Below are 16,508 nucleotides of genomic sequence, written 5' to 3'. Positions count from 1 at the left end.
CATGACAAATAGGTTTCAATAGTAAAGCAGTAGGCAGGCTCTGAATTAGCACATTGGTAGTGAGGTCAATAAAGATGATCTGTTTGGGTTTAGGCATGTTTTATGATGAATCAAATGACACTCAATACCAAAACGAAAGATAACATCTGAGCAAAATTCTGAATTGTCAATTTATTTCTGCTTTCCACTGGGATTGAGTTGTTACATGACAAACATTTACAGGGAAATGTAATAGGGCCAACACTGGGAAGCTCCGAGTCTGCTCATGGCAGATGTACATCTGCACTTCTGTTTCACCTTCGGTTCCAGAGGCACTCTAATGCAGCAATCTCTCAACTAGACTCCAGTAACACAAAGCTAACGTTTAACAAAATGGGTTTAACAAACAAAATCCCCTCAATGTTCCATAGTGTAGGCTTTATGATGGTCTGAACATGATAAAGGAGTAAAAAAAAAAAAGAAAATCTATAAAATTGAACAAAAAGACAACATTATGAAAATCAACATGAAGGGGAGACTGCTTCCCCCCCCCCCAGTCCCTCCAGGAGGCCTCAGACTGGCTGACACTGTTTGAGCATGTCCCCCTTTGTTGGCCAAAACCATTCCATGCACCACTAGTGTGTTCAAAACCTCAGTAACAAGTACTACTTCTGATATCCTGATATTTTGTTGAGCTCAAGTGCAATTATCAGTTCTAACTCTGGTATTCCATAACATTGTAAGTTATATATGGCTTACTACGGTAGGTAAAAAGGTCCATAGAAACTATAAAGGTACAGACATCTTTCATAATTAATACTAAGGTACAGCAATGTCTTGGCGAAAAACAAATTAAAGATCTATGTAAACAATGGCATACCACTGTACAGTTTATATCCTAACATGGTATATACACTTTACTCTTTTCTAGTTCCGCTGTACAAAGTTTTTTATATTATATATAAAGTGATAAGAAAAAAAACAGAGGTGACCTATATATGGTAGGTTAGGCAAATTCCACCATCCCATCCACTTGCAAAGAAAGTGTAATTGTATAGAGGAGAGCATTTTAACCAGCTGAGCGTATCCACTGCTATTCTCCCCAGGTTATACATAGAAAAGTTCATTGTTTCATTTAAGGCAAGTATGCTCAAGCAGATGCCCAGTTCTTTGCAAGGGAATAACATACAATGGATGTGGGAGGCGTATGACTCTTTGGGGTAAATGCACTTTTCAACAGTATAATTTTTTTTCAAATCACTTATTTGTCATTTGTAACAAAAACATATTTGAGTGCAACAAAGGGAGCATTTCTACTTTGTCAGGAAATGTGCAAAATCTGCTCTAAAGCAAAGTGACAGTGTTGCAAAATCAACTGTACAAGGTAATAGGAGATGTATCGGGTCATCATTAAGTGACCCCAGTGCAGACCCTTATTCCAACATATGTACAAGGCACTAAGGATAGGAGTCTAGGGCCATACTTCCAGCAACCTTCTCAGTCTGGTCGAAATATTGGATATTTTGGTAAGAATTCTATAAGAATTACCTGCAACGGAAAAGATAGAAATGATTTCATGTTCAATTGTTGAATGTTGCAGAATACAGCAATCATGTTTCCCTAAAGCACAGTGCATTCATGTTTCCCTAAAGTACAGTGCATTCATGCTGGGTTTCTTCTTCACCAAACAAACTGGCATTAAAGATAACCGTAACTTACGTATTCCATCATGTTACTGCTTTCACATTTCCTTTTGCTGAGTTTCCAATGCAGGCCGAGCTAAAAGAAGATAAGGACTGGTTAAACACATCACACATTTGCAAACATGCGCGCACACACACACACACACACACACAACAAACAGACACACACTGTCTGGTTAGCAAATCTGGCTTGAGATCTTCCCTAGAGTGTGAGTAGAATTTAGGAAAGGCTTTAAACCATGTCTGTCTGGGGTCAGGCACTGGCCAGACTGTATCTAACCTCCTCTGCCCAGACACCCTGAAGAGCTTCCTTTATGCTTTTGCACAGCTACTAGCTGTCAGTCTGCACTCCCTCCAAGACAAAACCAAATTAACATGTCTTTTACTGCTGACCTTTTGGTCTGCTTAACCTCTGTGCACTAGATCACAGGATCAGACAGAAATAGCTTAGAGGGAAATGAGAACATGTTATGGTTAAAGTTTAGATAATGAGTTAACAATTGTTTTGCAACACAAAGCCATTCTCTTCCACTTTAATACGTTTGCACATGGAAAATGAATGATACCTTCTAATATGCGTTGTAGAGTCGTTTTACCTTGTGATATAACCGATTATTTTCCCATTCTAAGAGCTTTTGAATTGATCTTCTTGTCTGTGGGAAGAGATCAAACAAAATGAAAATGTTCGCAATCAATTCCTTTTACTAAACACCTAACTTTGCAATTGACAACAAAACAACCACAGCATTATTACAACAAATGAACATTTATGGACTGAACTCTGATTTTTACCAGCTTGTAATGTGCACTTTGTTGTTAGTGACTTGGGGTAGAATCAGCACCTTTAAATATCTCTCCTTGTAGCTGGACAGGTCTTGTAGTACCATGTATCATTTTTACACAGAACCACTAATTGCACACTGCCCGTTATTGCCCTCTGCGCTTGTAAGACCAATACGGTTGGATTGCTATAACAACCCTTAAGTAATTAGGGCTGATGTGAGGAGAGAGTGGGCCTGTGCAGTACACAGTTACTTCACAGGAGGGCTGGGACTTACTCTCTTGTTGAGGCAGATGACGGGCCAGAGACTGCAGCCCACTGTACAGCAGCAGCACAGGCAGCCACATAAAAGCCACTTCACATTGACAGGCAGGTTCTTCTTCAAGCAAGCGTTAATTCTGCTGATGCTTGTCTTGAATTCTTCTGGGGCAACCTGAGAAACACAGCAAACGGACACGTGAAAATATAACGTGAAAAAGTGACTGATTTCCCAAAGGTTTTTACTTCTGTTTACTTTTAATGTAATACCAACAACTTTTAAATTGAAAAATGATTTCAACAGAAAACACTTTTCTTTTGAAGCATGAAACAAAGGCAAACAAGGAGTCCACCTGTATATTGACCTGAGTGAAAATATTTCTCTAATTGCTTAAGTGATACTTGTGCTGGAAGATCAAAGCGCTTAGAAAAAACAATAGGTAGATATTTACAGATGTTCTACAGAGATGAAATCTTTCAATGGTACGCCTGTAACTTGCTAACTGAGCTCTAGACTATTCAGGGCTAGGAGGGACTAAAGGGAGAGATAAGCTCACCGCCTGTGGCAGTGCCGTCCAAACAACATGAATGGATGCTCATTCCTCTCCGGGTCTGTACGCCATAAAACTGGGGTCGTAATCTTTTATGACAGGATGCAAAGGTCTTCACAAACAGCAAAAGACCTTAGAATAAAGCCCAGCAGGGTCTGATCTGCACCCTTCAATCATCATAATCGTGACCTCATTCATCACATGTCACCCCGGGTCACAATACTGGAGGTACTTTTTATTGCCAGCACTTCCCTCGGCCTGCTCTTGCCCCTACAGCTTTTTTGTGTTGCAGTGTCCGACCCAGGAAGCTCTCCATTCTTGTGCATGGCATAGTCTTTTATTTCATTATTTTATCACCTGGAGCTGTGTCCTCCCTAACACTGGAGTCCCTGCCAACCAAGCTCCATAGACGGTTTACTCATTGACAGCCCTCTGTCTCAACACATTGAAGGTATCTTTGGAGGCAGTGTGGTGTGTTAGTTGAAATGCATCAGCATCACATCCAAAACCTTCCGAGAGATCCTTGAAAGAGCAGGGGCCGAGAAGAACAATACAGCATACATACAGACTTTGGTGCCTGATTCACAAACTGGTCGCAATCTTACAGAAAATACAGCACAATACATTGTTTAATGTGATGTGCGGATTAAGAAATATGTAGCTGTACCTTTCCTGTAAGAACCGAGGGAAACTCATTATCAAATTTGTTGCTCAATCCAAACCTGTAAAAACAAAAGACAAATCTTAGACAGACTTTTTCTTTACTAAGACACTGTGTAGTGTTGCACAACTGAGCAATGTGTTTAGTGTGCTGAGGACGTGTGTTCTCCAACAGTATAATTATGTAGTATACTTATTAATGTGTGTTGAAACCTATGTACTTGAGTGCACAATAGCAATGTCCAGGAACATTGATTGGCAGTTTGAAATGTTTAGGACATTTGGATCCTTTCTAGCAGATGCCACAAATAAATTGTATGTAGTATTTACTAGACGGCAACAAATAGTTGTCTGGAAAGGTAGGGTAGTCCAGGACAAGTCGACAGATTACAGAAGCTAACGCTGGGAGTGCTATGCTACCCACTTTGGTAAGGATCTCGAACGTAAATAACGTTTTCGTTCTTCGAAGCTTATATTTGAAAATGTATTCTTCTGACTCCATAAGCTTGCTGCTAGGTAGTCAGCACGGTGCCAGACCATAGTTTTATTTACACTTCTGGTAGTGGGTGAGCCAGCTACACGCAATGTTTTGGTTAGCATGCTAACATGCTAATGAGGCACAAGGTGGACAACAAAACAGATTCTGACGGCAAGGCAAACAATAGCATGTATTTGCTTACACTGTGATGTGCCCGGCCCCACGCATAATCACAGGTTCAGGGCAATATCTGGTCAGGTGTTCTTCACTCACTATACGCTCATCTTCTTCGTCTAACTCATAAATGGTGTCAAAGTCCGCCATGTTGGGTAGTAAGACGCTCATGACGTCTCCTGATGACAGCTGTGCCTGCGCGCGAGCTATAGTTACCCAGTTTCCTCAGCCCTTTCAATTTTAGGATGCAGGGTCCGGTTATTACATAAGAAAAATGTAATGCTCATCAAACGACGAAAGCGTTAAGACAGGCTTAAACTTTCAATTTGGGTGTAAAATAAAGGTGTATGAATGTTAATAAGGCTTCCACGTCTATTGAAGATCAACCATCTCTAACTGATGCACTGACTCTGTTTTAGAGCATTAGGTAACACTCCCGGCAAGGTTTTGAGGTAGACAACATGATTATTATAATTTGACTTGTGTTGTCGACAAAGATCTGTACGTCATGCAACATGCAACTCGGATGACATAACTTTATTTTTTACTTTGTAAAGGTCAGCTTAATAAAAAGAGGGGAATGGTAAATTATTTGCAAAAACACATTTTATTTACATTTTGGACGTTTCATCAAACAAACGTTCAATTTACATAATTAAAATCACGGTTCACTTTTCCCTGTTTTGATGAAGTTTAAGAGGTGTGCTTTGCATTAAAATTGCAGCAAATATTCCTATTCCGACAGGTCAAAGTACTTTGTCTCAAAAGCAGGTGAAATAGCTCCATTTCTTTCCAGTTAAACTTCAAATAAAATGTACCTGATTTTCTAATTTTATTTACAAACAAATACACTTTATCACATAGGCTACAGAAAGGAATATGTATACCTTAAAAGCTGAGACACAAACAAACAATTTAAGAATTTACATTTCTGAACCATACGTTGATTTTTGTATGTTTATTCCATTATTAAACTATTCTATAAAAAAACAATATCTCAAGAGCCTCCAGCATTTCTTATTATAAATCATTTTGTTACTGGACATCTCGTAATCCACAACATGTGATCAGGACATCTGAATGATGCTTGTAGGGATTCCAAGTTTGGTAGAACTGTCCTTTCAGCTTGTCGGAGTGCTCAGTTATGTTGGATGGTTCAAAAACGAATTTACTGGGTGACAGTAACTTGTTGTACGTTCCTGATAGATGGTAAGGTGTTCATCCCGGGGGGCGGGTAAAGAGTGCCGTGAATATCCGATGGACTGAGTGATCCCGGCACTGGCAGAGGACTCACTGAACCTGGGTCACTGTGCACTGATCCTCCGCTTCCGTCACACTGGCCCATTTTCTTTTTTATTAATTTCCTCTCCTTCGCTCGACGGTTTTGAAACCAAATCTTCACCTGTAAATGTAGGGCAAATTATAAAATATTAGTATATCGTTCCATGTGTCACATTTCAAGTCAAATTTGCCTAGTCTTCATATGATAGACCTAAATGTGTATTATTCGTTTTCTCGCCAACCTGTCGTTCCGAGAGGCCAAGGTTGACAGCAAGTTCTGACTTCCGCCTGATTGTTATGTATCTGTTGAAATGGAACTCCTTTTCCAGCTCCAGTCTCTGATGGTCAGTGTAAACCACTCTGTATTTTTCCTTCGTTCTAGTTTTGCCTGAAATAAAATGAACACAATTAAATGAATCGGACTGCAGAAATTGGCTCTCAAAAATGATAATCCGTGCAAGAGCATATAGGCCTATAAAACTGAGCCAGGAAAACTATTATATTTGAATTTACCGTATAGGCCTACATTTGGTTTTATTATTATTGTAGTGTGTGGGTATAGTAATTGCCAATAAGAAAACAGATTTTATCAGCAATAATAAGTAGGCATATAGGCCTATTAGGCAATTTCTTACAATGTAACCTAACTTAGGCCTTTATCTTTGAAAAGTATCTTTACAGTCATAAGGACTGACATAATCTTACAAAAATGTTTTGACTGTTATTTTATGCAAATTGTTACTCAGATCTTCTTTTGATGTCACTTTCTGAACAAACTGCAGAACAAAGAGACTTAGAGATATTGCCTAAACTCGATTGAAGTGTTAAGACGCAATACACGACACACAAAAGAAATACAAGGCGATATTATCTAAGACATTTCTCTTGCTTGGATCAGGTTTCTACTGTTGACTAATCAGAGATAAACACCGCGATAAAACTTAGCACTAAGGAATCTTTAGTTTTGAACTTTAAAAACAAATGTGTCACGTTTGCAGGGCCACATCATTTTCCCCTTGTTGGTTTTCAGTATTTTTTTGCCTTTATCCAATAACCTCGTAAAGCATATATATTTGTAGCCGTAATGTAGGCCTCTCCAAAGTCAAATATATATATTTTGATAGGACGTTCACTACAGATACTTGTCCGTAAAGATGACATAACTTTCTAAATGCCTTAAATTGACTAGGTATATACAGGCAAACAAATAGCAAACTATTCCTTCGTCTTTTTTCCTTAAAAACGCCTATATTTTGTCCGAAAAAACAGCCTAACTAAACGATTAAATTAAATACATTTGCTGTGAAAAACGTCACCCTTTCTGGCAATATAGCTCTTGAAGAATGGGAACGCAAGGAAGACACTTGGGTGCACATCAAAGTAAAAGGAGGTGTTGAAAGGGGTCGCCGCCTGAATATGACGGATAACCCTCAAAACCTGAAACAATGTAGCAGGAAAAAGTAGACCTCACATCTAGTTTACAGGAGTAAAGTAATTTACATTACAAATGCGACTGGCGCCAATTCCTGACACCTTCGTTTCCTTTTTAGGCTAGCCTACATACAGTAGGCCTAAATAGTTAAATTAAAGTTTTTAATATAACAATAAAAGCCTCTGTGTTTCTCTCCGAAGGCAGCAATAATTTATAATTATTTACAAATCTTTGACATTCACTTTTCCATATAGCCTAACTTGCCAAATGTGCAATCTCTGGACTGACGTTGGAAGTTTACTTATGTTGACACTTGAAACTAATATCTGATGTGACCTTATGGATAGGACTATACTTTCGACAGCCGTGTTAGGCAAGATGTCAAAGCGATATTGAAGCTCTCAATGAAAATTAACCAAGCCATTCTACAGAACAAACCCCAACCCATAGTATATTCTACATAATAACCCCAACCCCATATTCTAAAATATTGGGAAGAAAATATGGACAGATATTGATCTTGTTGCACAAATAAAACCAACATTATGTTCCCAAAAAGTTACTTGTGATCTACTCACCAGTGGAAGATGATTGCACAGTTTTGCTCATCCACTGGTATGAATTGCGCCTTTCTCTATCGGGCGACAATTGAGCAACGGAAATATTTTCAGGTGGTGGTTGTAATACTGCTGACCCCGGAGCGTGCATCTGATTGTAATCGGGAGAGCAATAAGAAACTTGTCCCGGAGAGGAGTTGTTCATAGGCGTAGGAATAGCATTAGGTGGCCCAAGACCATACGCTCCCCAGTCCTCCCTCGGTGCGCCATATGGAGCTCCCCAAGCTCCCGAAGACTGTGCGTGCGTATCCATGTTTGCTACATGATGATATCCAGTAAAATCTGAGTATTGTTGAGTAGAAACAAAGTTCTGTGGAGGGATATTAATGCTGGATCGTCTTACAGGTCCTTGGTGATACATATTGCTTTCTTTATCCAAAAAGTATCCCACATACATTATTTGAAGGACAAAAGTAACTTTCAAGGCGACATAGTTGCCCTGCAACTAGGTCTGTTACAGTAAAACAATCCTTATGGTAGTTTGCTCGTGTAGTCCAATGGTGTTCCCAAAATGAAATGCAAGGTAGTTCCTGCCCTGATGTCTCACATGATGTGTCTCTATTGACAAGGTAGTGCTGGTGGTAAAGTTGGTCTATACTAAGGTCCCCCTGACGTCAGACTACTCCTCAAGTCTTGAAGATTTGCATCCAAATGACGACTCAGCATTCATGTTTCCAGCCCAACAGTCCCCTAGCGCCTGTACTGCGCGTCACCTCATGTCACCTCAGTGATATAAACTGCCAGTTAAATGCAAGAATTGAATACATATTGGAAACTATGACCTGCACCTGCCGGCTGCCTATATGGACTGCATGTGCAACACTCCAAATACGAGTGTATTGTAATTAATTGTGTGCAAACTTGAAGGTTTATTTTCTCAGTGTTTACTATATAGCCTATGCTTCAGATTTACATATATCGTCGAACAACCTTATACATTGTTATTACTAGGCTATTGGTTGATTAGTTTAATGGTGATTTAAAAAGTGGAATTCTAATAATTTTTGTATGATTTGTGTCAATTGCATTAAACGCTTTGAACATGGAGGCCTTTTTTTACGCCAGATACACAAACCCAGTCAGGTCTCCTTAGCAGTTAATATTCTAAATCTGTTCGTGGGAACTTAACCTCTCGATTCTCCAACCACATCTGACGCCTTTAAAACCCGATCGTGTTAAAAGATATTCACTTGCAAAAGAGGTACAAACTATGAGACGACTAGTCCTGTAGCCAGGCAAACTTCTCACATTCCTTGTAAATCGCACCTTAACACTTTCTGGTCGCACTTCACAGCTAATTCCGGTTGAAAGGAACCTATTACATACAACACTCGCCCCATGACAATGTGGTCTCCCAACGTGCTTGTCACCTCATGTCTGGGGCATCTTGCAGGTTTAGTTTCCTTATTTTAATAATGGGCCTGTATGAATCAGAATACTCACTAAACAATCGACTCAAGCATTAGATCTTATCAAGGCAACGACAGGGAATGTATACTTTAACTGTTTTACATTTACATTTAGTCATTTAGCAGACGCTCTTATCCAGAGCGACTTACAGTATGTACAGGGACATTCCCCCGAGGCAAGTAGGGTGAAGTGCCTTGCTCAAGGACACAACGTCAGTTGGCATGACCGGGAATCGAACTGGCAACCTTCGGATTACTAGCCCGACTCCCTCACCGCTCAGCCAACTGACTCCTATACTCCTGTTTTGATAGTTTATTTAAAACTGTATTTCCTTTGTTATGTTACAGTGTTAGGCTACTGATCATAAATATATGGTAGCCTATTTAAATCATAAAAAAATGGGAAAGTGTCTCAAAAACAAATTACGTTTACCAGCAATGCAACTGCATAGTAGAAGTCGAACAAACTGAAAGACAGTAGTCTTATCAACAAGTTATCCTTCTGGACTCATGTTCGCCTTTTATTTGAACTAAATGAAAGTAATAGCCTTTTATATCTATGAAAGTGAAAATAATAAGTTCTAAGACCACTGCACGTTTTGACAGCAGTAAGACTTATAGTCTAGTCACTCAGTAACAGGTGTCGTAATGAGTATAAAAGTGAAAAAGTGTTTTCTCTTTACTGTACTATGTCCTTCATGTCCTCCCCTGTTGGCAGCGTTTGGTATTAAAAAAGGTTAGTAAAAAGGTCTTGGGTTTTATAGTGTGAGGTTGATTATTTACCAGTTACTGCCCCTTGTGGAAAGATGCACAAAAGTTCGTCAAACAAGGTGAATGAAAATATTTTGTGGAACCGCTGCTGCTGTGAACTCTCCTCAAGGGGGCAGCCTCTACCAGTAAATGAGAGGCTTCTCTGATGAGTGGAATCTACACCGTCTACTGAACTTGGGTCGACATCAAGCAGAATCATGTGTCATGAAAGTAAAGTCAGTGACATTTTTTGTACTTAACTTGTGCATTTGTGTGTGTATGTGTAGGCTGCTAGGCTGATAGCAGCTGTTTGAGTCATCCTTGATGTTGGTCTTGGATCTGCCAACATTGCTGTTTCAATGGTTAGGGTTCATGGACAGTTGATCCCACACCCAGTCTCACTCAGTCTGCTGGTTGCAGAACGGGAAAACACTTCCCTCTGGTGGTAGGAGAGTCAGCCCTCTCAACTGTCTCAAGATACAGGGAAATAACCCCTTGTCTTAACAGTGTCCCAAATTCCCATTTAAGGCAAAGCATATTTTTTCTGCCCTTGGGTCAACACACATGGTGTTGTCTTGTACATCAGTGACAGTAGCTAGGGGTGAGTAAAGATTTCTGGTGGTTGCGTAATGTAAAGAGATGTTGTTGAACTGGACTTCAAACCCCTCACTGCAGGAGAGCCGGTGAAACGGGACCCTGTGGTGGTATTTTTAGAGATAACCCACATGGCCATAAGGTCTGGTTCTGGACCTCTGCAGTTTTTTGTTCAGATGTGACCCCTTCACACAGAGCCTCAAATTAAAACAGGATGCTCTACTGAAGACCAGGCCAGGTTAATGTGTTTGGATCATCATTTTCTTAAGGGGATAACAGGAAGGGGTGTTCGTTAGATTGTTGAGGGACATTTTCCCTCACGCAGTGTGATATCACCAGGCTATTTTTTGGGGCTTTGGGAAACCCCTCTGAGAAGGAATCGGAGGAAATGTATGCAAGAAACGGTGAACGTGACGTTTCAATGTAAAGACATCTGTGTCAGAGAACATTCTTGCACTCTATCTCTCTGTCTGTCTGTCTGTCTGTCTCCCTTTCTCTCTCTCTCCAACGCACTTGAAACAGCAATCCATCTGGTAGCTTTGTTTTTCACAATACCCACATTGGGGGATAGATTGGCTCAACAGAGATTGTGCTGGATGTGACTGCATTGGAGCACAGAGTACTGTGCTGCAAGCATACTTCTGTAAAATCATTTCAAGACTCATTTCCATCACCCTTAAAATAAATACAAGCAAAGACCTTACTTTATTTTGTGTTGTCCCTGTTCATGTGTTGTGCATTAAAGAGATGACATGGGGTTTGATTTAGATTTTCTGAGGAATTGTGAAAAACAGACATGCTGGAAACAATGTATAATCTGTCAGTCTTCATTTGTATCTGACAAACATGCAATTCAAGGAAACATGAAACTCATAGAAATGTTCCAGTTTTTACTCTATTCATACCCTGTTTTCCCTCCTGCCACCCTCCATTTGTGTACTGGACTAACCAAAAACAGTCTTATCTCCCAAGCTGATTTGATCCAAGGACATTTCTTACATCTGAGCAACTGTAGACTAAATATTCTACTCAAAATAGATGATTGGTCTTCCCAGATCTATTAATCAGAAAAAAGTATGTTAGCCATGCGCCCCATAGAGTATGCATATTTATCTATTGTCTTTTTCAAAGGAAAAACCTAGTGAAACCAACTCACCCATGTTGCCCTATTGTTTACTAATGTGTCAGATCAGAGCGCATTGGAAAGAGAGAAAACAAAGCGAGGCATCAGACATCAGATTGGATCATGGGAAAAATTTAGCAGACCTCAATGCTATTATCAGTTCTGAGGAGAGCTAGGTTATTTATGAGCACAAGCATGTGTTTGTGGCTGGCCTCTGTACTAAGCCATGCCTACAGGGCCTTCTGGCTGGGAATGTTGCTGCTGAGGACTTCTGCCAGCCCCACAGAACACCCATGCAACCCAAAAACATGGCTTTCCACTGTGCAGGTGGGCCTCCCTGGACAGACGCAACTTTACCACCAACCCACTGATGACATAGAAAGCGGGATAGCGGTCATCAGATCTTGTTGTGTGATCTTGTTGTGTGATCCCTCTGGATAAGAGCGTCTGCTGAATGACTAAAATGATCTGTGCAAATGCTCATTCTGAGTTCCATCTTTTGTGGGGATTTGGTCACCATAGATTATTCAAGTATGATTCTGTAACCCCTGAGTAACTTTTGCATGGATTTGCAGGCTGTTCTCTGTTCTGTTAGACAACAAAGGGAGGTCTTTGTATCAAGACAATGCTGTTATTAAAGTTATTTTGAAATGAGTGGTTCAGATCAGACAGCATGCCTTGAAACACTTTAGAAAATCCCAAACAGACTCATGCCTGAGTGCAGTTTAGGAGCCGTAACTGCCAAAACCTTCATGCACTTATAGCACTGCACCAACACCTGCGGCTGTTTGAACTGCTTCCTCACCCTTGATGCCCCAACTGTCGACCGGTGGAGTTCCGAGCAGTCCTTGTTTGGACTGAATCTTTATTTAGCGGTACTTGTTGGCCCGTGGTCTATGATACTTCCTCACTACTCCAAGGTGGGGTGATCTTAGCTCGTCAGAAGGGAGAGCATCCGGCCTATTGTTCTGGATATGGTTCTGGACAGGCACGGATGTGGAGCACCCACAATATGAGTACCTTTTGGGCAGCAGATTGGGAACAGTGTTGTACCACTGCGAGGACGGGGGAACCTCTGTGTACGCAGGAAGTGATTGTGTGTTGGGCAGCCTCAAATCAGTGCCTGATAGCATTTCAAGCTGTATTTTCCCCCTCTGATTGAGGGAACTTGTTCTGGCATGGTTTCAACAAGCCCTCAATGTGCTGCCTCTGTTATGGTGATTAATGGAATATAGTGCTGCAGGGGGCTGTTTGCTTTGGGAAGGGGCTGTATTGAAGTGGGACTGAGGATGGGGAGGGGGCCGTTTTCATAAATACAATTGTTAAGGCATGTGGGGGCTTTAAGTAGATGCAAACGGGATGTTTTCTCACAGGTTTGTTTCTATCAAACACCATTGGTTTACATACGTTGTAACTCATGTTGCAATCTGGATCATCCCCACACTCTAGACATAATGTTTTTTCTCCCTCACATGTTCAGGTCTGAATACTGGACAACACTTCATGACCCATCTGATCATTTATGTTTTTCACCCTTTTATTAAAGCCCTGGTGTTTATTAAAACTATGCTTTCTGGATTATTGTGTGATTGTAAGGACATGAGTTGCAAATAGAGAGTGTTTTGAAGTCATTGTCTATACAGCATTCTCACCCACATAACCACAAAACCCCCACCATAGGTGTGTGAGTGTGTGAATGGGTGAATGAGAGACAAAAAATGAAAAGCACTTTGAGTGCCGCTAAGGTAGAAAAGCGCAATGTAAATGCAGTCCGTTTACCGTTTACCATAATATTATTGAAACTCAGTATGGTTGTGCAGTGAAGCACTATTGGAGTACTATAGCTGGAGTACTATGTCTGTAGTATAGGGTGGTGTTCCTGTTTGTGTCTGCATGGAAACGTCCTAGGCTAGGTGTGTGCAGACACGCAAGCTTGTTTTGTTTGAGACTGCAACAAATGATAGTCCTTTGGCCCCCTCTTCCCTAACACCCCGTCATCCCTCTCAAACATCCTTCCCTTGTTTGTTTACATCCCATCTTCCGGAATCAGCTTACATCGGACTTGTCTTGAGATTTCAATAACTCATTCCGTGGGTCCTGTTGAAGGAAAGAGATTTTTCGAAATGGCTATCACCCGCCTCACCTTTACTGTAAACATAGTGAGTCTCACAGTGAGGGTGATGAGCGGAGACAGCTGAGAGCCCAACCTGTCCTGTGGTGGGCCCCCAGAGAGAACACAAACTCCTGCCAGTAACCAGGGGCATGGCGGCCCCATAGGAAGCCCCACTGGATGGCTCCCCCGGTCGCCACCAGGATGATGAAGAACCGCTTCCTGTCCCGCCAGGAGGGGGCATTGTCCTGGTGACAGACAGGCTGCCGACACCGTGTCCCGCTCAGGAAGCGTGTCTCTCTCAGTGTCCGAGGAACAGGAGGAGGGGCATATGCTGATGACTCATCTCCGCATTCCAAGCCACACAGGGCACATTTTTATCTTGACCTAAAACTGGGTTTGGGCTAGGTGATCATATTGCATAGTAACTTGCACAAAAAGTATGTAGCCATTTAAGCTTGCCTTACATGCATTTAACATTTGATATGTTGCCGTACACACATGATGTTTTATATTGAACTGAGGTGCCACCACAGCTGTCCTGGTTTCAAGCTTAACGTCTTGACAGCAAGAAGACTGAAATGATAAACAATTACTGGGCAAAGCAGTAATGTATAAATATATAAATCTTTATTTATTCACTTACTTCTTATGCATGGTTAATAAAAATACATTTGGAGTAAAAAAAATCAGTATTTGAAAACATCAGTGCATACACTTTCCTCTCCACAATGGACACAACCACCAATCAATCCACAAAAACAAAGATTAATTTGGAAATATCTATGGATGAAGGGAAAGGGTTTATACTAAACCATGGAATACTGGACTGGTTGAACCCTTACAGTTTACTGATTGATAAGCAGAAGCCTGCTACTCTCCTATGTGTGAGAAAACACGAGCTGGACTATTACCTGGTATGACTGGAATACATTTGACCCCACTAGTGTCAATTCTTTGAATTGTTCTTCATGTGAGAGATAACAGGCTCCAGGGTCAAAGTTATTGGCTAAAGGTTAGAGAGTTTAACTGACAGTGACCAGTATAGTGACCAGGGCTGCGTTTCCCGATAACGATGGATCGTAGCAACAATCAAGAAAAAAACGAAACCATTAATATTTCTTACGTGCGTTTCCCAAACATGCTCGTAAGGAGTAGGCTAATGTATGCACTTTCAAGAGTTACGAATTTTCAAGAGACACTTTAGCTACGATGTCTTTAGGAACGGCCCGTAAAACTAAGATTCGTCCTACGATGGATTCTACGATCAATTTAGGCTTACGACGCTTACGGGAAACGCAGCCCAGCCTGGTTCTAACAACACATTTAGGATTCCTGTTGCCTGCCCTGCAAGCTATAGTAACAGTTTTTACACAAAACAATGGATCAGAAATATAATATTTACATTATACATATTCCTGCAAACAACAGTATTTTCCTTCATTTTGCTTATGTAGTTATTGTTTATACAGCAGTGTAAACAGTATATAAATCTAGAATTAAACACAGGACTGTTACTAATGTCTTGTTACTGAGGTGGCAGTTGGTCCAAACCCTTGGGTTAAGTTTTCAGTGTGAAAAGTGAGTAAAATGTGATCTGGATTAATAAGTAACAACCTAACGCTATAATCTAAACAAAGTATGCATAGTTTATTTGACTAGTGCTTTCAGAGTCACACACTTCATATTAAATTCTAATCTAGGAACATTTTTCTTACTAGCTTTGTACACAATAAAATAAACAACTCTGTGTGGTTCTCTCATATCATCGCTCTCCCTTCCCCTTCTCACTCTTCCGTAACAGAAATATGCAGAGTTGCTTTCTTCTGGAGGTGGACCGTATCAGTATAGGAGAAGGAATCCAAATGTAACTCTTCATTCAAAATGGCTTCACGGTAGAGATGCAGTGTTAAGTATGAAGCCGTAAGGTCCCAGGTTCTGATCTAAACTGATCAAGAGGCTTGGACTTGGCTGGATGCCTCACACATTACACAATACTATTCCGAACCGCTTTTTACAAAATTCATGGGTTTTAGCCAAATTTCTGAATACTACTTAAAAATATCCACATTCTGACCGGACTATCTCCATAAACTTATATTAATGACAAATATATAAAATAATAAAATAACAAATTACTTTCCAGTTTCCAATCTATAGAATATTTGTACAGAAATAAAATGGCATCACTAAAAACTAAAAGCGCCTCAATCAAACCCTCTCCTTTAATCTCTGTAAGGCTTACAGGCTCCTCAACACCTCCCTCGGTTACCGATTAACCTTCCATTAATACATCAAGGGATTTTTTTTCATTCATTTGCACTTCACTGAGTTCACAGTAGACTGAAGGAATACCTGAGTCTGTCTTTAGCTGTATCTGTAGTATCACAGTGGAGAATGGAGGAGGCCAGCAGCACGTGGATGGATCTCTGGACAGACAGACACATATCGACAGGCGGACATTAAGACTTCATGCAGAACTAAGGAGTCTAGGACTCCAGAGCTCTCTTTCTCCAGTAGAGTAGGCAATGGCTGTCTCACAGTCCTAGCAACAAGCCCACCACAGCGTCTCTCAAACTTGTTTTTCTCTCAAGACTTGACCCGAGAG

General features: G+C 40.7%; 3 protein-coding genes across 3 annotated transcripts in view; all 3 read right to left on the bottom strand.

Moving 5' to 3' along the window:
• Positions 1-82: 82 nt before the first annotated feature.
• Positions 83-4,755, bottom strand: chic1 (cysteine-rich hydrophobic domain 1). The gene is made up of 6 exons (XM_067247808.1): positions 4,613-4,755; positions 3,940-3,994; positions 2,741-2,896; positions 2,279-2,335; positions 1,699-1,758; positions 83-1,527 (listed from the first exon to the last, which is right to left on the bottom strand). The coding sequence occupies exons 1-6, from the start codon at positions 4,753-4,755 to the stop codon at positions 1,477-1,479; spliced, it is 522 nt and encodes a 173-aa protein (XP_067103909.1). The 3' UTR covers positions 83-1,476.
• Positions 4,756-5,752: 997 nt separating this feature from the next.
• On the bottom strand, positions 5,753-8,311 carry cdx4 (caudal type homeobox 4). The gene is made up of 3 exons (XM_067248285.1): positions 7,876-8,311; positions 6,108-6,253; positions 5,753-5,986 (listed from the first exon to the last, which is right to left on the bottom strand). Exons 1-3 carry the CDS (start codon positions 8,309-8,311, stop codon positions 5,753-5,755), a joined length of 816 nt encoding a protein of 271 aa, XP_067104386.1.
• Positions 8,312-14,509: 6,198 nt separating this feature from the next.
• Positions 14,510-16,508, bottom strand: part of kdrl (kinase insert domain receptor like) — a 43,193-nt gene continuing 41,194 nt past the window's right edge. The window contains exon 31 of the mRNA XM_067247611.1: positions 14,510-16,329. Within this exon, the coding sequence (XP_067103712.1) occupies positions 16,234-16,329 (96 nt within the window). The 3' untranslated portion in view covers positions 14,510-16,233. The remainder of the gene's footprint in view (positions 16,330-16,508) is intronic.

The sequence above is a fragment of the Osmerus mordax genome, chromosome 12 (assembly GCF_038355195.1).
Source record: "Osmerus mordax isolate fOsmMor3 chromosome 12, fOsmMor3.pri, whole genome shotgun sequence".
Taxonomy (NCBI): Eukaryota; Metazoa; Chordata; class Actinopteri; order Osmeriformes; family Osmeridae; genus Osmerus; species Osmerus mordax.
Note: the sequence above shows the minus strand (reverse complement) of the source record. Positions and strands in the feature narration are given on the sequence as shown.

Bases quoted from the DNA above. Each gene is read 5' to 3' on its own strand.
- chic1 (XM_067247808.1), bottom strand. From the start codon at position 4,755: ATGAGCGTCTTACTACCCAACATGGCGGACTTTGACACCATTTATGAG. The intron at 2,336-2,740 runs GTAAGTCCCAGC...CTCTTCCCACAG, and splicing joins TCATCTGCCTCAACAAGAGA to ACAAGAAGATCAATTCAAAA. The intron at 1,528-1,698 runs GTAAGTTACGGT...TTTCCGTTGCAG, and splicing joins GCAGTAACATGATGGAATAC to GTAATTCTTATAGAATTCTT.
- cdx4 (XM_067248285.1), bottom strand. From the start codon at position 8,311: ATGTATGTGGGATACTTTTTGGATAAAGAAAGCAATATGTATCACCAA. The intron at 6,254-7,875 runs GTGAGTAGATCA...ATTTTATTTCAG, and splicing joins TGTGCAATCATCTTCCACTG to GCAAAACTAGAACGAAGGAA. The intron at 5,987-6,107 runs GTTGGCGAGAAA...CTACATTTACAG, and splicing joins TTGGCCTCTCGGAACGACAG to GTGAAGATTTGGTTTCAAAA.